This window comes from Panonychus citri, unplaced genomic scaffold (genome assembly GCF_014898815.1).
Source record: "Panonychus citri isolate SS breed McGregor unplaced genomic scaffold, ASM1489881v1 Contig00141, whole genome shotgun sequence".
Classification (NCBI taxonomy): Eukaryota; Metazoa; Arthropoda; class Arachnida; order Trombidiformes; family Tetranychidae; genus Panonychus; species Panonychus citri.
In genome coordinates, this window is record NW_026515546.1 from 517,881 (window position 1) to 540,892 (window position 23,012).

A 23,012-nucleotide genomic window follows, 5' to 3' on the forward strand; every position below is an offset into this window, starting at 1 on the left:
CTTTTCTCCCTTTTTTTTGAATTTCAATTAATTCGTTTCAATTTTAGTGAACATTCCTGTTTACATGATATAATTTCTCTCTCTTTTTCTCTTTATGTCACTCACAAATTCAGTCTTTTTATGGCTCAGTTTCTTTTTCCTTATATCACATTTACGTTTGTGTTTACCCTGAGGGGTATTGGTAACTTTCTAATATTTTATATGTTTCTTTTTCTTATCTTTCTTTCTTCTCAGCCAATTCTTTAAGGATATCTTTTTATGTGTCTCTCTCACCTGAATTATTTCTGATATTCAATGGTTACAATTACCTTGTCTCTAAAAAGGTTAGTATGTTTGTGACTTGTGACTTATTTTGTTTTCCTTTCAAATGGAAACGATTTAATAATCAACCATTAAGAATCCATAAGTGTGAATATATTCATACGTATACCTTGAGATAATCAAACAATCAATTGATCACATTTACAATAATTAACCGATCTACTGAATATATATTTTCCTTATTGATGCTTTCACAGAACTAATAGATTGACACAATTCTCATCTTAATTCTTGTCTCTCTCATCTTATTTTGTCCAGAATTTTTTTTCTCCATCATCATCATTATGCAGAAAATAAATGACTACAGTAATTAACCATTTATATCTATCGTTTTGATTGGTTAATTTACTCTGGTTCGCAATCGTATATTGACTTGAACCTTGTACTTTCAATCGTTTCCAAGCTAAACTCTAATCTTAATCATCATTAATAACATTATTTTCTTTTCTCTTTCTTAGATCTTCAACAACCTGATCCCAAAGTATTACGAAGAAAACAAGACAATCATTTGGTTCATGAAAGAGACTAAATTTACTTGACAATTAATCAGCTATAAGTTTTTTTTTCTACTTCGACAAAGAAAAACATCCAATCGGATTTACTGTTAGCCTTGTTCTTAATCCACTTCATTACTATTACTGAAAGAGATAATGAGAATCAACTGGATTATCTATACAAACAACAGAAAATCATTAATCTGAGAGTAACATTGTCCGTCAAAATTGGGAAAACAAACACAATCAAAGTTGACACAATCAACTGATTGGATGACCAACAAAGGAAAATCAAATGGATTAATACAGAAATTGTTTTTTTTAATCCAATTCAATCACCTGATTAAATTGTGGAAAGACTCAGACACTGATTAAACTTCCTCCCCCTGATTCCTGGATTAGATTAAACTGGAAGCTAATCAAAAGGTTGAAGATACAATAAAAGACTTGAAAGTAATTAAGGTTGGTAATTTCTAATTATCATCAATATTATTATTAGGTTAATCTGTCTTAGGCATTAACAATTAACAAACATTCAGAATAACGGTAAATGTAAACTGGTGATCTAATCATGATTATAAGTGTTTATTAATAGTTACGACTAATGAATTGAATCTTATCATGATAATCATCATCATCATCATTCACAATTATTATATTAATATTAATTTCAACACCAATAATTCAATTGCCAAAGTTAATTACTATTAATTTAATAACACTACCAATAATAAACGATTATCTAAACCAGTTTGAAACAGATTTAACTCAACAACAACAATTAAACGGTAATTAACTTGATTAACATATTGACACTTTAATTTTGACCACTTTCTAATTGTACTTTTCTTAATTTTCTTAATTCTTATATCTCCAGGTAAATCTAATTACGATAACAATTAACAAGTATGGTAACATAATAATAAGTGATTTTATCTCATCTGATTGATTAGTTTATTGGTTCTTGATTGGTTCGAGTTAAGGATTGCCCAACAGTAAAAGGAAAACTACAACTAATCATTTGATAACTTTGATTTAATTGTACAGTCCAATTTAAATTTCAATCTAATTGACCTTATTAGGATATCCAAACATCATTAATACTTTCAGGCCTTTAGCTTGATTTTAATTGTTGAATTGATTAACAGATTGTAAAAATTAGCCAACAACAACAACAATTACAATTGTAACAATATAATATTATTGATTATTTTACCGTAGGTGTTAAGGTTAACCGGAAAAAGGTGTTACCTTTATATGCTACAATCAATTGATTGCCAACTAATCATCATCACTAGACATATTTGTATACATACAAAAAAAACACTCACACACAAAACTGACAATTTAACCTTGATTAATTACTAAATCAAATGAATTGTATTCCTATTTATAATACCTGTATCCCTTTTGATTAGTCACAATTATTACCCAGCAACTTAATCCTTAACCTTTTAAATCAACACCTTATCCCTGCAACGATTAACTTAGTGTTTATTTATTATTTTATTTTCATTTTCTTACAATTTATTAATCAAAATGTATCATTTGTATTTCTCATTTTCTCAGGTTGGTTGACATTTTCAAACATAATCGTCATTTGATGCTTCCAATGGTTCACATTTACATCGACTTTTACTCTTTAATCTGATCACTGTGTCCAATTTTCTGGATTCATCGACATTTTCACTTTCGTCATTTTCTGATCGCTGATTTCGAGCTTCGTTCAAACCAATCGAACCGCCGCCGCCTCGAGATGAGTAAAATAAAGCTCCAAACATGGCGACATAAATCATCAGGACGACCTATGGAAAGAAAAAGTAAACAAAAAAAGCAATCACCTTGATTGTAAACAATTATCACATGGTAAATATATATTCTAAGTGTAAACAACTAGAATCAAAATTAACAACAATCAAAAGTAAATTTGTTTTGATCAAATTTCACTAATTTGATTTGTAACAAGGAAACATTGATTTTTTTCTCCACTCAGGTTTAACAAATTCTTTGATTAATTGTCATTAGAATAGAGGAGCAATATAAGAGGAAATTGTCACTCAAATTGATTTGATTGTCAGAAAAAAAAGTTAATCATTTCAATACAAAATGATTTATATCTAAATTTACTGTTCAATTCAAAAGCATTTTATTTATTTTCAAAATACTAGTACCTTATTGATTGTTGTTTAATTTTGATTCAGACCTTTAATCATTTACTAAAAGTAGTTAATTCTGGTTAGTGATTAATTGTCCTTGAGATGAACAAATTTAAAAGATGAATCCAATGATGATGAAGATAATCTTGAATAATATTATTTGATAACAATGATATTTTCGAGGGAAGATAATTAATTGTCCTTGATAATGTATTTTTCTGATTAACAGCAATTTTGATTGTTATGAGTAGAGAAAAAAAATTCAATAGCTAAAACATTAATTAATGGCCACTTTAATCATGTAAAAAACTATCTAATTGATTTTTAAATGACCATTATTGTAATTAACTTATCACTCAACATTTGTTAATTGTTGTAACTTCACTTTGAGTTTTAACAGTTTGATTAATTGTCTGAGTGTTTACCCTAATTGAGTTAAATTGCTGTTAACACAAACAAAATGATTTGATTGATAAAAAAAGCAAAAAAAAAATTGATCATGAACTTGAAAATTGATTTTAATTGTGATTTTAATTTCTCTTTTCCCTTTAGACAATCAAAGTTAATCCTGGTTAAATTTGGGACGTTGACTTGTTATATAAATCGTAAACTTGATCAAAATTAATTGGTCAATTAATTAACTTATTAAATTGGTGATTTGATGTGAAAACGTGAATCAAATTTGAAACAATCAATTTGATACCAAAGGAAAACCAGGAAAATCAAAAATTGAAAGTAAACAATTGAATTGGCAAATGATTGGAAAACCAGAAATCAATTTGATTACGAGATTGAAAGAAGACGAGTTGACAAATTGAATTTTAAAATTAACGTTGATTACCAGCAATTTAAATTGTACATGATCAGAAAACTTATAAGTCTGTGGAAACCAAAAAATGATTTCCTTGAAAGTGTTTAATTTGAATTTATTTAAATGAAAGAATCAATTAAATGTAGAAGATGCACTCAGGTCCTTTCACAATTTTACCTGATTTCGATTCGTATCTTGGATAGTCGTTTGTTGATTATGTCACTAAGGCTAAATCAGACTCACAACACTAATCACAATGAATTACTAGAGTAATTAACAAGACAGAATTTCAGGGAACAAGAAAAACTGAGACACTTTTATATTTGAACAAGTTGAAGATGAAACTAACTCTAATTGTTACATTTTTTGGGTTCACTATTTATGTGAATTAGAACGGAAAAGGAAACATCTTAAAGAATGTAATTGTTGTTGGAACAACACATTACTGGTTACATTTAGAAAACAAAATTAATTCACTTGGGACATAATTAAGAAAATATGTGGCTAATTTAAGCCAAACTAATCTAAAAAATTACATTTTAGAAAAGAACAAAAAATGAAAATAGAAAATGAAGAAAGAGAACAAAGAAAAGAAAGAGGGAAAATCTTTGGGGACTTTGTTTAAATTGCAATCCTATTGGTTCCAATTTAAATTCTCTTGACAATTTTGATTAATTGAAGTTAATCATGAGAGAGTCAAATTTTACCCTTCACACCCCTCGCACTTGATTAAGACACTCTCTTTTGATTACGGAGATTAATCAGAATCCTCTTTTGATTTGATTTGCTTGATTCTTTGGGAAGAACCATTTCCTAAATTTTCTCTTTCGTCATATTCATTCAATTCCTTGGCCCATGATGATAATAATTGATTGACCATTGACATGTCCGGTGGTACACAATTTTCCGTATTGTAGTAAGGGATTAATTTCATTCTTGGATTTTGTTTCCATTCCTCTGGCCATGAGAATTTTCCTGCTTTAACTTGGGAGTCAAAATAATACAAGAGAGAACTTGTAATAGTATTAGCACAGGTTAATTGAGCATTTTTATGGTGAATTCCACCAAGAGTCAGGGCGATTTCTTCAATGTCCTTCCATAGGAAAATGAATAATCTCATAGCTGTAATAGCTTCCACTACAGGTGAATGAGGTTCAATAGGTATAACGTAACCAGGGAACCAGAGAAAAGCAATGGCTTGTAAATTTAAAGCTGATTGATAATACGGAGAGTAAAATTGATTTATCTCTCGACATGAGGGTAATAGTTGATTGATCTCATGAGAAGTAAGGCCAATATTTTTAAATTGATTAATTATTCCATAACCAACGATTCGAGTTGCACAAACGAGATATTTGATAACTTGGTCTCGTACTGTTCGGAGGTTACGACCATACTTCAGGTCTTGTCGAGTCAAACCATTGTAATTTTCATCACTTAATTCGATTGATGAGTAACGAACAAAAGTTTCGTAGACCACACTTAGATTTCCATCTACAATTGTTACCCAAATTGGTCTTGGTTTTAGTTTATCACCTTCTCTTATTGGAGCACAAAACATTGATAGGCAATAAGAGGTTTCTTTATTTTCCAATGACTCACTTGCTAGGGCAAATAGTTTAACTCTTTCTTGAGTCATCATTGGTAAGACGGCTTTCGGTCTATTGTCCCATGACGATTTGATGATCTTTCGTCGAACATTTCTCGCATAGACTTTCTTTTGATTAGTAGTTGTTTTAGGTACATCCAATGGTTGATTCTTATTAACACAAGAAGGAAATTGTTCTAACCATTCTAAAACATGATCTACTTCAGCTGGAGCTAATCTATCAAAAGGATTGACTCTGATGAACGGAGATTCAGGGTCTTCAACAAAAGCAGAATACATTACGACTGAACTTGAATCTGAATTGATCGATTCAGCATCAAAATCGGTAATACCACGAGCCCATTTTCTCCAATTAACTGAATCTTTGATAAGATACTCAGGAATAACAGAACTTTGCACGGTGGGAAAATCAGCAGCTCCGGGGTAATAAGGATTATTATCGATTGAAGGGAAACCAATTTCTCTTAGAAAAGCTTCCGTTTCTGACAATGGAGTTCTTGAATCTTTACCAATTTTCCAATTGTTCCACCAATTAAGGGACAAATTAGCATGAGCTCTCAATGATATCGGTTGAAGATGAGGATCATCAGGATTTTCATCTCTCATCTTGAGTAGAAACGCAAATCGATTAGCTGTTTGTTGCCATTTTTCTTCATGTGAAATGACCTCTATTTCATCTTTCGCTTTTAAATGCGGAGGTAATAGACCAGCTAAGGTTCTAGGCTTTTCCAAAACTTTCGCACATACTTGACCTTGTTTAAAATTTGGCAATTTTAAATCTTTGTCCATTGAGTAATCGATTGGTCCACGTCGACAGGTGAAAATGTGATTAACATAATTAATATAATCAAAGCTTAACTTACACCAATCACGATTACAGGTAAACTTAGCATCTTGATAGAAATGAATGATTTCTTCATCTCCAATTGGCACCAATTTAACATATGAATTTGATGTTGAGGCTTTAATCAAACAATTCTCATTAACACATAAGAATTCAGTTCGTTCTTTAGGTGGAGGTAGATTAACTTGAGTAATTCCTTGTCTTAACCATTCAGCACATGGAGTACAATAGATTTTTGTACATGATGAACAACATCTTGGATCGATTGCAATTTGTTCACAAAATAGACAGGAAATTTTCTTTACTTTGGAAAGTAAATCAGCATGAATTACTCTTGATTTGATTAACCCTTTTGGTAACTGATCGAATGAGATTAACCCAATATCTTCAATTACATTGAGCTTCATCTTTTCCTTTATGAATTCAACATAAAGATTTTTGTCCATTTCATATTTAACGAGTTGTTGATCAATCTCTTCACGAGCTTTCTTGAAGAATTCAATTCTTAAATATGACGGTCGTTCCTCTTCTTTCGGTGGTAATTTCGCTGGATATCGTTTCATTTTTTCATAGATGAAATTAGGAACAGGGTAACCAGAATTATCGACTTCATTGATATCTTCAAAATCCCAATACCTTCTTGCTTTTCCTTCAGCAACAAACTTAGGAAGAGGGTCAACTAATTTCGCATTACGATACAAAGAATCAGGATCACTTTTACCAGAATTTTTTGGATCATTTTTTGTTGAGGGTTCAGGCCAATCATCGAATTGGGACATGATTAATTTTAGTAAATTAATAACTTCGCACAAAGAAAATGAATAACTTTCACTTTGATTTGAATCAATTGATTTAACTGATGTGTCAATTAGGGCAAACACTTTGAAAATGAAAGACAATGGACATTGGTTTCTTTGTTTCTCTTCCTTAGAAACGTATTTTCAAGCGCCAATATCGGTAACCAAGAAGAAAAGAGTTGATTGTTAGCGGGTAATTTGATTTTCCAAATTTTACATTTTGTCCGAATTAATTAAATTAACACTAATTAATTGTTGTGACCTCGTTTTCGGTCTTTCACTATTAAAGTTCAGGGTTGAACATTTCACGATTAGCAGTTTTATATGTAGCTCTCTTCTTAACCACTTTAGTTGAATTTTCTTCAATTGGAATTGATTCTTCAAACTCAGGTAATTTTTCAATCTCAAGTTGATTTAGTTCGTTATCGATAATTGAGGTTAATTGATTATCACTCAATTCAGCTGATACGATTTCATTTGTTGAACTCAGCTCAACTTGTTCAGGCAATTCGTCATGATTTAAAGGATAATAACTTGATTCAGATTCATTAATTGTCGCATTTTGGTCAACTAACCAATCATCAAATTACAATCAAAATATTCATTTTTAAACTCAGTAAACTTTCATTCAATTGACAATTAAAGGGTTTGGTTAATTGTAAATTCGAGGTAAATTGTTCAAGATTATTAGGATTTAATAACAACACTGAACCTTTTCTTACCAAGAACTAAATAGGGACCATGATACTTTGGAACTAATTTCTTGGTTGTTCCAACGGATGGAGCAGAATTTTTTATTAAACAGAAATCTCCTACTGAATATGGATTCGGTTTAGTTAATTGTCTGAGTAGATTTTGATAATAAATTTGTTGAGCGGCTAAACGAGCTTTCGTTAATTTTCTTGCTTGATCAACTGACTTATTAGTAAACGAGGAAATCGACAATTGATTATCAATCGGAGAATTAGGATTCTTTCCAAAGATTAAGAAATGAGGAGAAAATCGATGAATTTTATGAATCGATGCATTAATAGAATAAACATTCCATTTTAGAACTTTATCAATTCCTTCATTCAACCCATTTTCGATTATGAAAGTTCTAAGTCTATCTCCTACATTTCTATTTGCTCTTTCAACTACTCCTTGCGATTGAGGATGATAAGGATTCGAAACCTCATGAGTGATTCCCTTTGATTTCAAGAACTTTTCTATTTCCTCTGAAACAAAATTTCTACCTCTATCTGTCTGAATGATTTTGGGAAATCCAAAAATAGAGAAATACTCTTCAAGAAAATTTTTAACTGTCTGAGAAACTTGATTAGGAAATGACTTTGCGTAAACAAATCGAGACAAAGTATCAACAATGACAAGTATCACCTTTGATTTTCCATTTTGATAGGTAATTGGACCTTGAGCGTCCATCTCAATTCGTTCAAACACAGTATCAGGTATCGGCTTTAACGATGGTTCGGCATATGTTGTATTCGATGGTTTACTCATTGCACAAGTTAAACAATTTCGACACAATTTATCGATCTCATCATAAAGATATCGCATCCAAAATCGTCGAGAAATTTGAAGATAAGTCTTCTCAACTCCGAAATGACCACTTAGAACTGAATTGTGTTCTTCTTCAAATAGCTTATTCAATAACTTAGGAGTTATCACTATTCGATAATTTTCATTTGTCACCATTGGTTTTCGGTAAAGAACTTCATCTCTTATCACGAATTTTTTATGAAAATCACTTTTTGAATTTTCTTTTAATTGTTGAATCACTTCAGATATCATTGGATCTTTTACTTGATAACTGATAATCTCTTCTTTCCAATTAGGATTTAATTTGAAATAAAACACAGAATTAGGTTTAATCACTCGATTCAATTCCCTAATATTTTGAATTGATTTCTCTTGATTGTCACAATCAATGTAAGTTGGATCACTTGTTATCATTAACAATTGTTCAACATATTCACTTTCTGGATCAATTGATTTCCTATGATCCCATTCCGATTGGTATCGGCTGAAACAGTCGGACGGATGTAACGAACCTTGAGTATAAATTACCTTATATTTATAAGCTCCAAGCATTATACTCCATCGTTGTAGTCTTTGGTTTTTGAAATTGATCTTAGGAAGTTGACATAAAGCATGATGATCGGTCTCCACAATGAACTCATCACCTTCCAAATAATGTCGAAATTTATTGATTCCAATCAATATCGCCAATAATTCTTTTTCACTCACTGAATAATTAATTTGATGTTTTAATAACTTCTGAGAGAAGAAGGATATTGGAAGCCAATTCTTAATTTCTTCCAACTCGTTTGATTCTGGTTGATTAGGATCTTCCTGAAGTAAAATCCCTCCAATTGCTAAATCACTAGCATCAACCGTTAATTTTTTCTTTCGATTAGGATCGAAATGAACCAACATCGTTGTTTCGATTAATGATTGTTTTAATTTATCCATCACTTGATAGTCTTCCTTTAACATTTTAAACTTCCTTTCTTTTGATATTAATCGATATAATGGTGCAGCTAATTCAGCATAATTAGGTATATATCGACTAAAATAATTATAACAACCAAGTTGCGATTGTAATTGTTTCAAATTATTCGGATAAGGGAGATTTTTTAACGCTGTTACCTTACCAGGATCTGGACGAATTCCTTTTCCATCAACCAAATGACCAAGTAATACCAATTCGGTGCAACCAAATTTGCATTTATCCGTTTTAACTTTTAGATTCCAGTCTCTTAATCGAGTTAGAACTCTTTCAGTATTATCTAAAAGTTCAGGCCAACTTTTTCCCATTACTGGTACATCGTCAAAATACCCTAAGCACTCCGAGTAATTCAATCCTTTTAACACTTTGTTCATTAATTGTTGAAATTCGAATGGGGCTGAAGCCAAACCCATTGGTAATCTTTTGTATTGAAATTTCCCATCGGGAGTAACAAATACAGTTTTACCTCTTTCCGAAGGTGGAATTTCGATTTGAAAATACCCTTGATATAAATCGAACATGTTAAAGTACTTCGAATCTTTAACTGCTTCCAGGCAATCATCTATTCGAGGCATCGGGTGAAAAACAACTTTAGTCATTCGATTGACTGTTCTCAAGTCATTTAACAATCTATACGATCCATCAGATTTAGGAATGATAAAGGCTGGAGATCCACCAGGAGCATCCGAAGGCTCAATAATATCTAACTCAAGTAGATCATTGATTAGGCTTTGGTAAGCTTTTCGAATGTGAATTGAACAGGGATACGGTTTCTGAAAGGGAACTTGATAATCTCCAATATCAATTTTAATCGGCCACTTTTCCCATGGAACGAAACCTAAATCTTTTCGATGCTTTGAGAAAACATCAGTAAATCTCATTAGAAGTTCTAGTAATTCATTCACTTGATCTTCTTTTAAATCAGGATTCATTCTTTTCTTTAATCGTTCAGATAATTCAGGAACTTCTTCTTTTCTATTTGTTTGGAAATAAACAGAAATTTGATCCAATTCTTTAGTCTCTTCCAATGTCTGAATGAAAAGCTTCGCTTTCGGGTTTTCATTTGCATGAATTAACTTTTCATCATCGACTTTCGGTTTCCTTAAAATACCACTTTCGACTCGTCGACTCAATTCAATTGATTCTTCTGGAGTACAGAATCTGAATAGAAGTTCATTTGAAACTGGGTCACTATCGACATATTCTTGTAGAGAAACTGAATAATTTCCACCGTTGTTTTTAATTGTCGTATAAAACATATCATTGAAACCATTTCCAACCACCATGATTGGTTCTAAGTTTCGGGCTATTTGAAATCTTAGCGCTTTGACTGTACTCATGTCCTTATGTTTCATAAGGGCATAAGCTCTCCTTCGATATCAAGATAATTGTTAGCAACTATACCTTTTACCGAAACATTTGATCTCATAATGAATGCATCCAATTGTTCAGCTAATCGATAATCAATACAAGCTGTATTTGCTCCAGTGTCGATTAGAACTTCACCACTTCGAACCAACTCACGATTTGGTTTGCAAAGATGCATCATTACCGTTGGAATGTTCACTATTTGTGGGTCCATTTTTGTAATCATCGGTCGACTCGGTTGGTTACAATTCACCATGAACATGAATTCGGATGGATCAGGTACTTTTGTTTCAGCTGAAGTTGAACTCATTAAGTTAGCACTTGTTTTCACTTGAGTTGAACTTTCAGGTTTCGCACTTTCGTTGTTTTTGGGACAATTTCTCGCGTAATGGCCTTCACCATCACATTTATAACAAGTAATTGTTGAATTTGATTGATTGTTACCTCGATTATTTGGTACAGAATTACCTTTACCTTTTCTCTCGTGGACACTTTTTCTTTTCTCTTCCATTTGTATGAAATACTTATGGATAAGTAAACCAAGTAGAGAGTCTAAATCCGTATTAGCTCGTACCTCGATTACCTTTTCTCGTAGATTTCTTGGTAAGTGTTCCAACACTTCGTAAAGAAAACCTTCTTTAGACATTTTACCTTTTACCTTAGTAACACGGTCTCTTAATCGGTCGACAAATTGAGACGGATGTTCATCGAAACTATATACCATAGAGCTTAATTCCGCTTGAGCTGTTGCCAATGCCGTAGGACCACGAAGATAGCTTTCCAAAGCTTGAACATAACTCTCATAGGTATGCTCTTCCTCATCCAACGTGTCCGCTGCATCCAACAGTTCAAAAGCCAACGCTTTTTTAAGCACTCGTAACCGAGTTTCATCTGAAACATTCTCGTATCGTAATTGCCTTTTCACATTCTTCAGCCAAGACCAAGCATCAACATTTTGTTTGAACAAAGGAATCACTGGATCCTTGGAACTAACATGATAAACTGGAGGCTGAAAATTGAAATGTTGATTAGGTTCAAACGGTGTTCTTAAAGGTGAACGGGGTGGTGAAGCAACTCTTGGAAGTTCGGCAACCAAAGGTTCCTCTTCTTCACCTTCATTTTCATTTTTATCGATCGTAGGATCATCATAATCCATTTCCTTCAGGATCATTGAGTCAAGTTTTATCACTTTCTTGGCAGTTGACGTCTTAGGTTGAATCGAAGTCCACTTCTTAATCATTGACCAAATGATTCTCTTCGCTGGATTCGAGACATTTAGCTTTCTAACCGCAGCTTCCGAAGCTAAGCTAATTACCTCTTGCTTAATACCAAGTTTTAAAACTATCTCCTTAATATCCGACTCAGGAATAGATTCCTTTCGCATCTCCTTTACCCACTCTGGAGTAATAATACCATCCAAGATATTAGCACTTAAACTCTCCGCGTTTACAGCACTATAATTCAATTTACACAATGCCAATTGTGTCACCACGGCGGATTTAAATAAAATCCTCTCATATGCTCCATTGGGCGATTCCAATCCCCAAGCCAACATATATTTAGAAATTTCCTCACTCGAAATATCTTTAACTTTCGGTTCCAAACCGACATCACCAGAGTTAGACATAATCACTTATCTCAAACGGCTATCCTGCCTGGGTCGCCAAGTGAAAGTGTTTAATTTGAATTTATTTAAATGAAAGAATCAATTAAATGTAGAAGATGCACTCAGGTCCTTTCACAATTTTACCTGATTTCGATTCGTATCTTGGATAGTCGTTTGTTGATTATGTCACTAAGGCTAAATCAGACTCACAACACTAATCACAATGAATTACTAGAGTAATTAACAAGACAGAATTTCAGGGAACAAGAAAAACTGAGACACTTTTATATTTGAACAAGTTGAAGATGAAACTAACTCTAATTGTTACATTTTTGGGTTCACTATTTATGTGAATTAGAACGGAAAGGAAACATCTTAAAGAATGTAATTGTTGTTGGAACAACACATTACTGGTTACATTTTAGAAAACAAAATTAATTCACTTGGGACATAATTAAGAAAATATGTGGCTAATTTAAGCCAAACTAATCTAAAAAATTACATTTTAGAAAAGAACAAAAAATGAAAATAGAAAATGAAGAAAGAGAACAAAGAAAAGAAAGAGGGAAAATCTTTGGGGACTTTGTTTAAATTGCAATCCTATTGGTTCCAATTTAAATTCTCTTGACAATTTTGATTAATTGAAGTTAATCATGAGAGAGTCAAATTTTACCCTTCATCCTTAATTGCTTGAAAAGTTTCATTCATCATTTTGCTAATATCATGTTGATGAAATTCATGTTTCTTTTACACCAAAGAAACAACAACAACAATAATGATAACAAGGTAATAAGAATTTAATTTAATTTCCCAATTCGACTCTGTATTTAATATATATAATACAGTCAACATTCAATATATTAACCAGTAAACACAATTTAACCAACAGAATTAACTAATCAGAATTAAATAACCCTTGATGTGTAATAACTTGTTAATAATAATATTATTTTTTCATATTTCTTATTACAGTTTTCATGGAAAAACAAAGATAACATTTTCACCTCCCTGCTGATATACTTTATGAGTATCATGAAAAAAGAGCTTGAACCAACTAATCATATTAACCATAGATAAATATACATGTATTTTCATGATGAATCGTGATTTGATTACTTAGAATCAAGTTAATCAAGAGAGCAAAACTGATGAAAATGTTAATACATATTAAAAAGGTGAACCCACTTTCAACTCTAAAAGGATAACGATAATAATAATCATATGGATGATGATGTTGATTTGAAAGTTTCCATTCCCATCAAGTTAACTGGATTAAGGATTCGATTATTTAAAATTATTAATTGTGTGGCAAATATTTTCTCACTGGTGACAATATTTATATTAATACATTTAAAAAGCATCAACGTGATGATCAAATGAATGACAGTGTTTATAGTATTTGATTGTTGTTATTTTTGATTCTCTATTAAGCTTTGATTAACCTCTTTATTTATCCTTGTTATTTTATTATCAACGAAATAACAAAAATATAAAGATGAGGATAACTATGATTATGAAGAAAAGTTTCAATCCCATGAGCCATGATAATAACTTTATAATAACCATGATAATAATATTTAAATCAGAATGAAAAAAAAAATCTTGAAACATTCTGGTTCATAATATTATCATGATTATTGATTATTCAGCTTCAGTTTTTGGATGATAATAATATCAAAAAAAAAGATCTCAAGCTTATTCATCATAATGATGAGATTTGGGTGATTATTAAGGATTAGAGTTTACAATTAGTGAATTCTAGACTATTCTTATGCTAATCACGATTAAACTAATATTCAACTGTTGAACAATTTACTTGATTCATACTATAATTGTGAACATAATCAGCTAATACAATGTTATTATATTATTTAAGGTAAAAGTTATCAAGTTGAATTGTTATCATTTGAAGTTTGAATTATTTTCATTTACTATTAATCTTGATGGTGAAAATAATCATTACATGAAAACTAATTGTTGATTATCCAATTTAATCATTGAGATTGATTTTCATTCCCTGATAAAAGTAGTATTAATTTTGTCCTCTTAGTTGAACAGTTTGATAATTACGATGAATATTAATTGTAATCAACAAAATTGAAAATGTTTTAAAGTGAATGAGAAAAAATTGATTTAAATAATTGGTATGAATTGGATTAATCTGATTACTGATTTACAATTTGGGAAAAGATGATTCAATCAACTTGATGAAATTTTAATGTCTTTCTTGTTGATTAAACTAATTAAATCAAATCAACCTGAATTGGTTAATTAATCAACAGTTACTTGTTCATTGATTACTAGAGTTGCGATTTAGTTTGAATAATTTATGAGTTTGATTTGAAAGTGAAATCATTTCAATATTATTCATCAGCAAAATTGACAACAATTTGAATCATGTTGATGGTGAATAATATTGAAACTGAATTTCAATCGTACCTGAAATTTTAATGATAAAACTTTGGCTTTTTGTGTTGAGATTTTGTTCATTTTCATTCATTCATATATAATTGATTTCCCAGTAGTTTCAGTAACTTCCTTGTTCATGATGAAGCTGTTATTTCACCCATTTGAATAATCACAAAATTCTGACTGGATTCATGAACAATTCAACAATTGTCTTGGAAGATTTCTTGTTCCATATCTTTGTCTTTATTATTCATCATGATTGATGAACATTCTGGCTCATATTGGTTCATGATAATGTTCAATACACTTTTTTTTCCTACCGATTTCATTTCTATCATCATGAATATCACCCACAAACTCATCATCATGAATAGGGTCACTTAGATAAATATGATGGTAAACAGATTCATGAAATTTATGATAACATTTCATACTGACTCTCTAATGACACTAGAAAATATCTCCATGAATATGATGATGATGATGATGATAATTCTGATGTTACCAAAATTCTGACTGACAATAATTCTGAAATCAATCAATGAACATTTTACCTTCTTTTTTTTATCCAATTTCTTTTCGATATTATCTGAATAAAATTAACCAGAACTTTTTTCTCCTTTCAACTGTTAAACATTCAGGAAATGAACATTTATCATGATGTAGATAATGATATTATCTTTTATCCAGTAAATAGTGAAATCCGATTAATAATCATGTTCACAACTTGAGGAATTAAGTAAGTAGAATGTTATTCAAAATGTTTGGTGAGTAGAAAAAGATAATTCCTCAAGTCTAATTGAACTTGAAATGAGAATAACAAGAAAAAAATTTAGAGTTTCGAATTCCAAATTGATGGTGGAAAATTCAGTTCTCTTATTCATCAACTTTCTCAACTTTCCATGAATTAAAGAGGTGAGAAAAAGGAAGACAAACAATTCTAGACCTTCATGGAATCTATTGAATATCCTATTGACTATTTTTTTCCAGGTGAAGATATTATTATATCTCAAATATATATAAACGATATTGTCATGATATCAATTTCCAGGGTGTTACACATGATGATGTTATTCATGTTTACCGTTATCCGATTGATAACATGCTAGTATTATCATTATCATTTGTCATCCATTATGCAACGATAATGATAATATAATTCAGCAAGAATATAATTTATGATTAATATTATTATCATGACAATGAACAGTTTTTTTGCTTCTTCTTCCTCCACCAGATCAGTTTGAATCAATTTCAAGGAATGATAAATGTTCAGGTTATCATGAATATCGGTCCAAATATTAATAATAACATGAACAATATGAGTCATGAGACCACCGATTGTACAACTCAAATTATTGGTTGTAATTTGATTCTCAATGAGTTATAAAGTGATTTAATTCAGTTAATCAATTTACTAATTGTCTTTTCTTCACGTCAGGTCAAATTTTTGGTGGAAATGTTCATTTCAGGTGAGATAACATTTTCATTTCCAGTTAATTATATACTTGAGAACTTTTCTTCTCCTTCAACTTTTGTCTCTCTCTCTCTCACTTCTTACCGGGATAAGGAAGATGCTGGTTAAAGGTAAATAATAGTTCTCTATTAACCTGAAATTATCTTCTTCATCCTGGTGAATTCATCTTCTTAATGATATCTGATACTTACCACCACATAGATTATAGCCTCGGTCGATTGTGCCGAGAATAGAACTCGAAGAGTTTTACCTTCCTCTTTGTGGGTTTCATCGAAATCGTATCGAGTGATTAAAGGTAACAATTGACAAATTGATGATTCTCTATATAAATAAAGGAAGAGAAAGAAAAAAATAGAAATCGAAAAAATCGATTAGAAAATAGAAAGAGAAAGGGGGAGATGAATCATAAAGAAAATTGTAAAGAATTTTTTCACCCAAAATTCCCACAGAATTTTTCAGACAAAACTGACACCATGAGAACCATCAACTCAAACTGTTTTTCAGAACCACATCATGAGATTGAAAAAATAATCATTCGTTTTGTCATCAAGTTTTACCTCGAATTTCAACTTTGTTGAAAGGTTAAACTTTATTTTCTCTTTCGAATTTAATTTTTTCCAAATTCTCAAAATCGATGTCTAATTATTTTCGAGTAAATTATCTTGCGAACTAGAAAAATATAACCATTTCCTCTTATCCCTCACCCACTCAAATTAATTCATCTTCATCTAGTTTATTGTTATTAGTTAATAACAATCAAATTGTGTAATAAAAATTGATAGTAATTCCTATTCACCTGGTGAACATTTCTCAAGACAAGGCTTTCATTTTGTTCAGTCAACCTGAGTAAATTGTTTCTTCATTCATGGTGAATAATTTAAGATACGATAACTAATAATATTTAGATACTGGAATCATTTGGTTGATTGTTATGAAAATTAATTCTGTTTCAGATGCATGAGCATTATTCTGAAAGGGATATAATTAGATTTCCAATCATCGAGATAATTATCATCTTGATGTTTACTATAGTATTTTCTTGATATTAATAACAGAAAAGAGTGACTTCCCGATAATATTTAGAACATTTGACCTTTTCGAAAACACTTTGAACAATCAACTAATACTGACCATTGAAATGTTCATTATGCCGATGGTCATTTCTATCGAAAACCATCTCAAGGTCAAAAGAAAACTTTTCTTTTCTTTGTTTTTCTTTTCTCATGAATTTAGTTCTAAAAAGTTCTGAATCTGATTTTCTTTTCTTTTCTTCTTTGAACCAGAAAAGTTTCATCTTCTTTTTTGATTGAACAAATTTCGCTTTTGCTCAAAATTCAAACATGATAAAAATTCTGATCATGAATCAGAAAGGAGAAACAATTTTTGATGGTTTATCTTTCCAAAATGGTCAAGAAAATAAATAGTTTTTCTTATCCATTCCGGATAATTCATATGTTCACTTTTAATTTAACCTTCTATCTCTCAATGGTTTACCATCATGATAAGATGATGATGACCATCATGATAGGATGACCATCCGAATGAGATTAGCTTTCACTTTGATATGTGTGTGCTACATATAGTTGAAGATGATAAGTAAATGTCACTCGACCAAACCAAATGTCCAATGTTGACCTTGTGTATTTGGTCAGATAAACATGGAACTTTTTGAATCAATTTGAGCAGAAACAAAAAATTGAATATGAATTTGATATTTTCCCCTCCATTCCTTTTCACAGGGTCATTCAGTTCACCTGAAAATTGAGCTCAATCCAAGGGTCAGAAAGGTAATCCAAATGTATCAGAAACTTTTCCCTCTTCCAAAGTAGCTTTGAGAAAAATCCCTGGACACCGTAGTGGACATTACATATCAGATTTAAAGTTCATTATCTGACCACTCAATTGTTATCATAACAGTCCAAGGGATTAGAAACAATTTATTCCCATTCTACTGACCAATCAGTTTTTTCCCCTTAATCTCCCTTCCTCCTATCCACTGGTCAGCTTGAATGGACAAACAGAGTTTGTAATTAAAACTAATCACCTTGATAATTGATTGTTTGTCATATTGATTTGTTTCAAATGTTTCATCAAACATGATAATTATAATGAAAAAAAAACAAACAATCTAGAGATGATGTTATTGAATTCAAATTGATGACCATGTAAACATTTGATTGCTTAATTAATCTTGCACAATCAATAACTAATTAGTTAAACAACCAATTGAGTTAAAATTAGGATGAAATTAATAACCTGAAAGCTTGTTAATTAAAAGTGATTAAGTAATCGGATTCATGATAACTGATTCTTGTACTTTTTTTTACATGTATGAATATTTTTACTTCATCTCTCATCTTGAACATTGAAACTGAATCATAAATGAACTTTTCATGGTGATAAAAAACAGTTATGTAAATAGTGATTATTATTATGGTGAGAAAACAAAAAAAAAACTGAATCATAAATCTTGACAATCAAAGTTGATAATAACATTGTCTTTTTTGATTTACATCATTTGATATTCATTTTCATGGTGATGATAAACAACCAAGCAGAAAAAAAAGTTGATTCTGTTGTTTCAGAAATCATCATGAGCCTTCATGATAAATTCAGTGCATCTCTATATGTAAATGACATAACGATGATGATGACAAACTTCACATGGATATTTATATAAAGTCAAGTTAATTATATCTATAACTAGAACTCATTTCCGTCAAGAGTCTGAAGGAAAAAAAGTTGAGAAGAAAACAAGATGATGATGATGATGAAGATTATGGTGCTTAAGGGAGAGAGACCTAATAGTAAATAGATGATGATGAGAGATTCGTTAAGTGACCTTATCGATTGATTCGTGGTTTTCACTAGAACTGTTCATCAATGAGAATCCCAAGAAAATCATTCATCATCATTAAGAGTAACATTCAGTTTCAATTTTTCACCTAACTGGAGATTCAATGGTTCCATAGGTTTCATCATCTTTTATCATCTATTTAATAACAAGAAAATCACTTGTCATCATCATCTTTTCATCATTATCATCATCATCTTCTTACCTGATTTCTTTTTTCTCTATTTCTTTTTTTTCTTCTTCATCTTCTCTTAATAATAATTTCGTAACATCCAATAACGAAGATGTACTAATAGTGACAAAAAGGATCATATTAATCAGGATAATATGAACTTTTCCTCTATCTCTTTGTTTTTCATTCAATTCAAATGAATTACTGAACCTGTTTCTTCACGATTTACACCATGATTCCTGAAACTGAATCAATATTCTGATAGATATATTAAGAAAACTGTCAAAATCATTATTGTCTCTTTTTTTCACCTTAACTTCACTCAACCGTTTACCATGATAATGATTAACATTAATTCCTGATTGTTGTTGACCATGTTGTTCAAATATACACACAGAATTTATCCCTTAAAGGTAAACACATGATTCAGATTATTTACCAAAGGTGATGGCGATTGGCTTAAAGTGTCAACAGAATCGGAGAAAAAATCATTTATTATCTTGCTTTTTCATGATCGTTTTCATGGTGAAAAAAAGTCAACTAATGAAAATGAATATTTTATGATGAATATTATGACTTTAGGGTTACCTGAATTTGACATTTTCATTCATCTTCATTAAGAAACTCGATGAAAGATGATGACGATGACATGATTACCTTTCACTCAGAACTTTTTTTCTCAAAACATTTTGAGTTCAAAGTGACAAATTGATGTCAGGTAAAGGTTTTCAATTACTTTCACTAAATTGTCAATCTTTTGATTTACATTTAAAATTAATCACAATTTGATTTAATAACTTCAAAATTATGGTGATAATATGAGTTGATTCAATAATTTTAGAACCTAAATTTCATCTTGAACAATAATTTGATTTAAATTGTTTCAATTCACAGGTTTATAAATGTTAATTTGATCATTTCTTGTGACAAAATCTAAATTAATTTACTTACGGATGTTGATTACAATCAAATCTGGCTTTGTCTCCAATATTTAGTGGCATTGGAAATGTTTTGATTGACTGAACAATTAACTCATTCAAACAGATACAATAACAATTAACCAAAAAAAGTTTCAATTATGTTGATGATATGATAAAAGGTGTCTAGTCAAAACAATTAGAATCCCAATTAATATTGACAATTGATTGTTGTTTTATGTTGATAATTTAGTTATGATATGAATTGTTGGCGAGATGATGGGTGAAAACATGATAACAATCAACAATTACATGAGTTTTTACATGTTAATTAAATGAAAATGTGATGTTTGTGACATTTAACTGAGCAGATGAACAATAATCTTAATCCGGTGGAGATGAAGATAAAAGTGATGATATGAATAGTTTAGAAATCTACTTCATGATATTACCAGTGATGATGAAGATGAGGAAGATAATACAATTCTGAAGAGAGAGAGAGAGAGAAAGAAAGAAAGAAAGAGAAAGAGAGTTGATGAAGATTATGTAATGTTCACAGATTCGTAAACTTCAGTTGAATGTTTCTGTTATTATCGAAGTTGTCGAACATAAAGAAAAAGTGAAGATGATGAAAGGCAAAGAGAAAGAGAGAGAATTGGATGATAAATTCACGACGAATGCGCTGTTTCGAATTTTCCTCTGTTTTCGACAACTTATTCGAAAATAATCTTCTATGTTCTATTCATTTGGTTCAGTTCTTCCTGTTACTTTTTTCTCCTTTTCTTCTTACAAAAGAATATTTCAAATTTCAAACTTTCTCTTTTCTTTCCTTTGTTCTTTTCTAACAGGAAACCCCTAAAGCGACTTAAACTGTCCTAAACATCGAACTCATTCAATTGTGTTTAACTCGCCACTTTTTTCGAGCTTCAGTTTCATTACTTTGATAAACTTTACTAGCTAAAGGCAACTTGAAACCTTCTTTTGAAATCGTTGGAACCTCGAATCAGAAGTTGTATCAAAGGTTTTAGTCCACATTTAACTGTTCGCCCTTCAACCGAAGCCCGGTTAGCTCAGTCGGTAGAGCATGAGGCTCTTAACCTCAGGGTCGTGGGTTCGAGCCCCACATCGGGCGGTTCGATTACTTTTTTGAGAAAATCGAAAAAGAAAACTTTTTTTTCCATAACAACTTTTCAATCTTATCTTTTAATGAAAGATACAAATGATTAATCAACAGATTAGCAATTGATTCTCCTTATTCATCTAATTATTTTTGCATCATAGTCAATTTGAGTCAATCAACTAAGATAATGATGACAAGTTCAGTTGATGATTAAACATTTCATTTGATTCATTTTCCATGAAAAAACGTCTATCTACTAGAGATTTTTACTTTCATGTCGATTTCCCTGTTATCAGTCAGTATATATAATGGATTCTGAGTCTAGAATTTCCTAAAGGAAACTAAAGAAGGAAAGAGGAAGAAGAAAAAAGGAGGAAGAAGAAGAAAAAATAGAAAGGCAAAGATGATGAAAAGAAGAAGAGAAGAAAAAAAAAGTTCTAACGATAAGAATTGACTGAAAATGTTTCAGATTAACCTCAGGTGACTTTCCATGTTATCATGATATCTGGTTGTTTGTTTGTATCTCCATTAGCTCACCATGAGTTTACCAAGTGTCAAAATGGATTCTGGTTGATCGGAAGACACATTAGAGGATAATAATGACACTACCATCATCCTCCTCATCATCATCATGAACAAACCTGAATCTATGAGCATTCAATTCAGTTCCAATTTGAGATAATGTTTCAAGTTGCTCAGGTAGAAAATGATTAAACCTCAATCTCTCAAAGGTAATATGATAATAATAACTTTTACTTTTTACTAATTTACCTGAAAATGGCGAAACTTTAATAATCTGAAAATCTCATGAAACTGGAGCATCAAGTTGACGACGATAAAAAAAACAAAAACTTTATTACCAAACTTTATTTTTCGCTTCATCAGTTAATCCAGTAAATCTGTTAATCCATCAAAAACAATTACTTCACTACGTTAGACTTGCTATTTGATAATCTTCCAGTTAATTGTTGTAATGTTTACAATTTTGATTAATTAACAGAACCAGAAAGAGAGAGAAAATCATAGAAATAGAGTTGGAATGATTAATCAATAGGGATGATTGGTCACTAATGTTGTTGTTACTTTATTAATGGTCATCTTATTGATCTTAAGCAATTACAATGAGTTGATTATTTTCTTTAAGTGTAAAGACTCAAAACAATCAAATTAACCATCAAATCATTTTAATTGTTGCCCTATTTTTAGTATCGATCGATAAACAACAAACTTAATCACCATAATATTTTGTATCAAGAAGATTAATCCAATTTACAACGATCAATCAATTGTCATATTTTTTGTTTCCAACGTAATTTAAATTAACACAATTAAAAGACAACGATATTTAGCATTTTGCTTTCTCTCTGTCATTATTATCATGATTCAATAATTTCATGATAATCTTTTGTTTACAATTTAAATTGTTTCCACTTAATGAATAATATTCATGTCAATTGCACAGTTATCACCATAATCATACTCATAATGAACTAATTGTGATGATCACAATCAAATTTGATTCAACTTTTGTTTTTCCTGAAAACTCAT

The 23,012-nt window shown here is 30.7% G+C and overlaps 1 protein-coding gene, 2 long non-coding RNA genes and 1 other non-coding gene across 5 annotated transcripts; 3 read left to right on the forward strand and 1 right to left on the reverse strand.

The window, feature by feature from the left end:
• The first annotated feature begins 1,862 nt into the window (after positions 1–1,862).
• Positions 1,863–3,944, forward strand: LOC128395771 (uncharacterized). The gene is made up of 3 exons (XR_008326711.1): positions 1,863–2,032; positions 2,385–2,681; positions 3,524–3,944. It is a non-coding gene; the product is annotated as an uncharacterized LOC128395771 (long non-coding RNA).
• On the reverse strand, positions 2,478–6,820 carry LOC128395767 (uncharacterized). Of its 2 annotated transcripts, none has more exons than XR_008326710.1 (2): positions 2,987–3,511; positions 2,478–2,620 (listed from the first exon to the last, which is right to left on the reverse strand). XR_008326710.1 is itself a non-coding variant. In XM_053356252.1 (2 exons), exon 1 carries the CDS (start codon positions 6,796–6,798, stop codon positions 4,540–4,542), a length of 2,259 nt encoding a protein of 752 aa, XP_053212227.1. In that variant the 5' UTR covers positions 6,799–6,820; the 3' UTR covers positions 2,487–2,620; positions 3,960–4,539. The 2 variants fall into 2 exon arrangements, 1 of the variants encoding a protein (XP_053212227.1); XM_053356252.1 differs by lacking the exon at positions 2,987–3,511 and adding an exon at positions 3,960–6,820 and having other exon boundaries at positions 2,487–2,620.
• Positions 6,821–13,194: 6,374 nt separating this feature from the next.
• Positions 13,195–14,326, forward strand: LOC128395772 (uncharacterized). Its single transcript, XR_008326712.1, has 2 exons — positions 13,195–13,301; positions 13,488–14,326. It is a non-coding gene; the product is annotated as an uncharacterized LOC128395772 (long non-coding RNA).
• A 7,077-nt stretch (positions 14,327–21,403) lies between these two features.
• On the forward strand, positions 21,404–21,476 carry Trnak-cuu (transfer RNA lysine (anticodon CUU)). Its single transcript has one exon. It is a non-coding gene; the product is annotated as a tRNA-Lys (tRNA).
• The last annotated feature ends 1,536 nt before the right edge of the window (positions 21,477–23,012 follow it).

Bases quoted from the DNA above. Each gene is read 5' to 3' on its own strand.
- LOC128395767 (XM_053356252.1), bottom strand. From the start codon at position 6,798: ATGAAACGATATCCAGCGAAATTACCACCGAAAGAAGAGGAACGACCG.